The sequence below is a fragment of the Austrofundulus limnaeus genome, unplaced genomic scaffold, assembly GCF_001266775.1.
Source record: "Austrofundulus limnaeus strain Quisiro unplaced genomic scaffold, Austrofundulus_limnaeus-1.0 Scaffold26, whole genome shotgun sequence".
In the NCBI taxonomy this organism is placed as follows: Eukaryota; Metazoa; Chordata; class Actinopteri; order Cyprinodontiformes; family Rivulidae; genus Austrofundulus; species Austrofundulus limnaeus.
Window position 1 is genome coordinate 1,660,488 of NW_013952428.1, and position 1,704 is coordinate 1,662,191.

At 42.4% G+C, this 1,704-nt stretch overlaps 1 protein-coding gene across 1 annotated transcript in view; it reads right to left on the minus strand.

Moving 5' to 3' along the window:
* nr4a3 (nuclear receptor subfamily 4, group A, member 3) overlaps positions 1-1,698 on the minus strand; it is a gene marked incomplete at its 3' end in the record, with an annotated part of 22,599 nt that extends 20,901 nt beyond the window's left edge. The window contains 2 exon segments of the mRNA XM_014004750.1: positions 506-661; positions 1,334-1,698. Of these exon segments, the coding sequence (XP_013860204.1) occupies positions 506-661; positions 1,334-1,414 (237 nt within the window).
* Positions 1,699-1,704: the final 6 nt, after the last annotated feature.

Below are 1,704 nucleotides of genomic sequence, written 5' to 3' on the forward strand. Positions count from 1 at the left end.
ATCTTACCAAGTAAAATTTTCTGACTCCACTGGCAGAAAATTTTTACTCATTTTGAGTCAAATTTTCAGACTAACAAGACAAATAATCTTACACATTCTGAAAACAAGATGATTATTCTTACACAATCAGTTCTTGTTTAGTAAATCAGTCTCAAAACAAGATCAAAAAGACTTTTTTTTGGCTGATATAAGATTTTAAAACTTGGTTAGGTGGATATTTTTTGCAGTGAGGACAGCAACACCCACAAAAAGCATAAAACTTCTCAATTTCTGCATTTCATTAAGAAGGAAATACAGAACTCTATATACATGTTAGGATTTTCTTTTAACCCCAAGATTTCACCTCCAAATGGACTTTTCAGAGCTGCAGTGCGCTTGATTTTCCTGCCCTCGCCAAACAGCTGGTACCAAAAACGGCGCAAAAGCTGCGCAAAGGGACCCAGCAGGCACCAGCTGACAGAAGCAAGAAGGTGGAAAGAAGAAATATATTCATTTTAAAAAGTACCTGGTGAGAGAGCTTCGCGCTGAATGGTGCTGGGTGTCCGGGGGTTAGAGGTGGCGTGGCTGCGGCCGGGACAGGGCTCCTGGAGCTGGGAGGACTCGGGATCAAATCTCCGGGACTCCGAGCTCGTCTGGGCGCGCTCTTCCGAACCTGTGCCTGCTGGAAGGGAGAACAAGGATGATGATGATGAGGAGGAGGAGGAGGAGGAGGAGGAGGGACAGAAGTGTGCAGCTGTAGGGGTTAAAGATGAGCTGCTGTACACAGGATGAAAAGGTGCCATCATCAGGATTTTCTGACACAATCCTAATTTTATTCCTCAGATTCCAACACGTTTAATCCGTCAGAAAAAAACGTGGTTCAGGACAATTTTTTTTGCGTAGTTTAAACACAATAACAAATGAGCTTATTCAAGTTTAAAACCTGCCTCTCTTTAAAAAAAAAAAAGCCTTAATCAGATGGAGAGATGCAGTAAGAGATGCGCGCGTCGCTCCAGATGTCTGTTATTGAAACCATAAATTAGAACACAAATCCGTGCAAACTCACTTATACAATTCAGCACGATTAACTACAGGTTTCTATCAAATAGATGCAACCATTGTGACATGATATAAGACACCGAATCAATGCTAGAAAGAAAGAAAAAAGAAACATTAAGAACCACAACTGAAGCTGCTGCGCTCATTTCACAACTTACACTTACGTGGGCGACAGGTTTCATTAACACAAAAAACGCGCTGCTGTTATACATTTTATAATTTAGATTTTTGCGCACTAAAAAAATGGATTCAACAAGAAGAAAAGCAACTGTAAAATAAACACCTACAAACCTACAAAGGTGAGAACTTTTAGAAAAGCAGCCTGCGCCAGCGCGTCCGGACCATCACTTTTCCTGCCTCTGATCGTCTCGTTCATCCAGGAGGAGAGACTGATCTGGGATATTTGTTATATATTTTCTTCTCTTCTCTCTCTTTCTCTCTTCTTTCTTTTTTTTTCTTTTCTTTCTTTTTTTTCTTAGTCTTTGGAGAGTCGGACCCCGAAAGTTAAAAGCAGCAGAGCTCCTGTGCTCGGTGCGTCTCCAGCTCCTCTCTGAACTGGAGGAGAGCGCAGGGTGGAGGCTGGATTTCAAGGCCCAGAGCGCCCCCTTTCTGTCACACACACACACACACACACACACACACACACACACACACACACACACACAC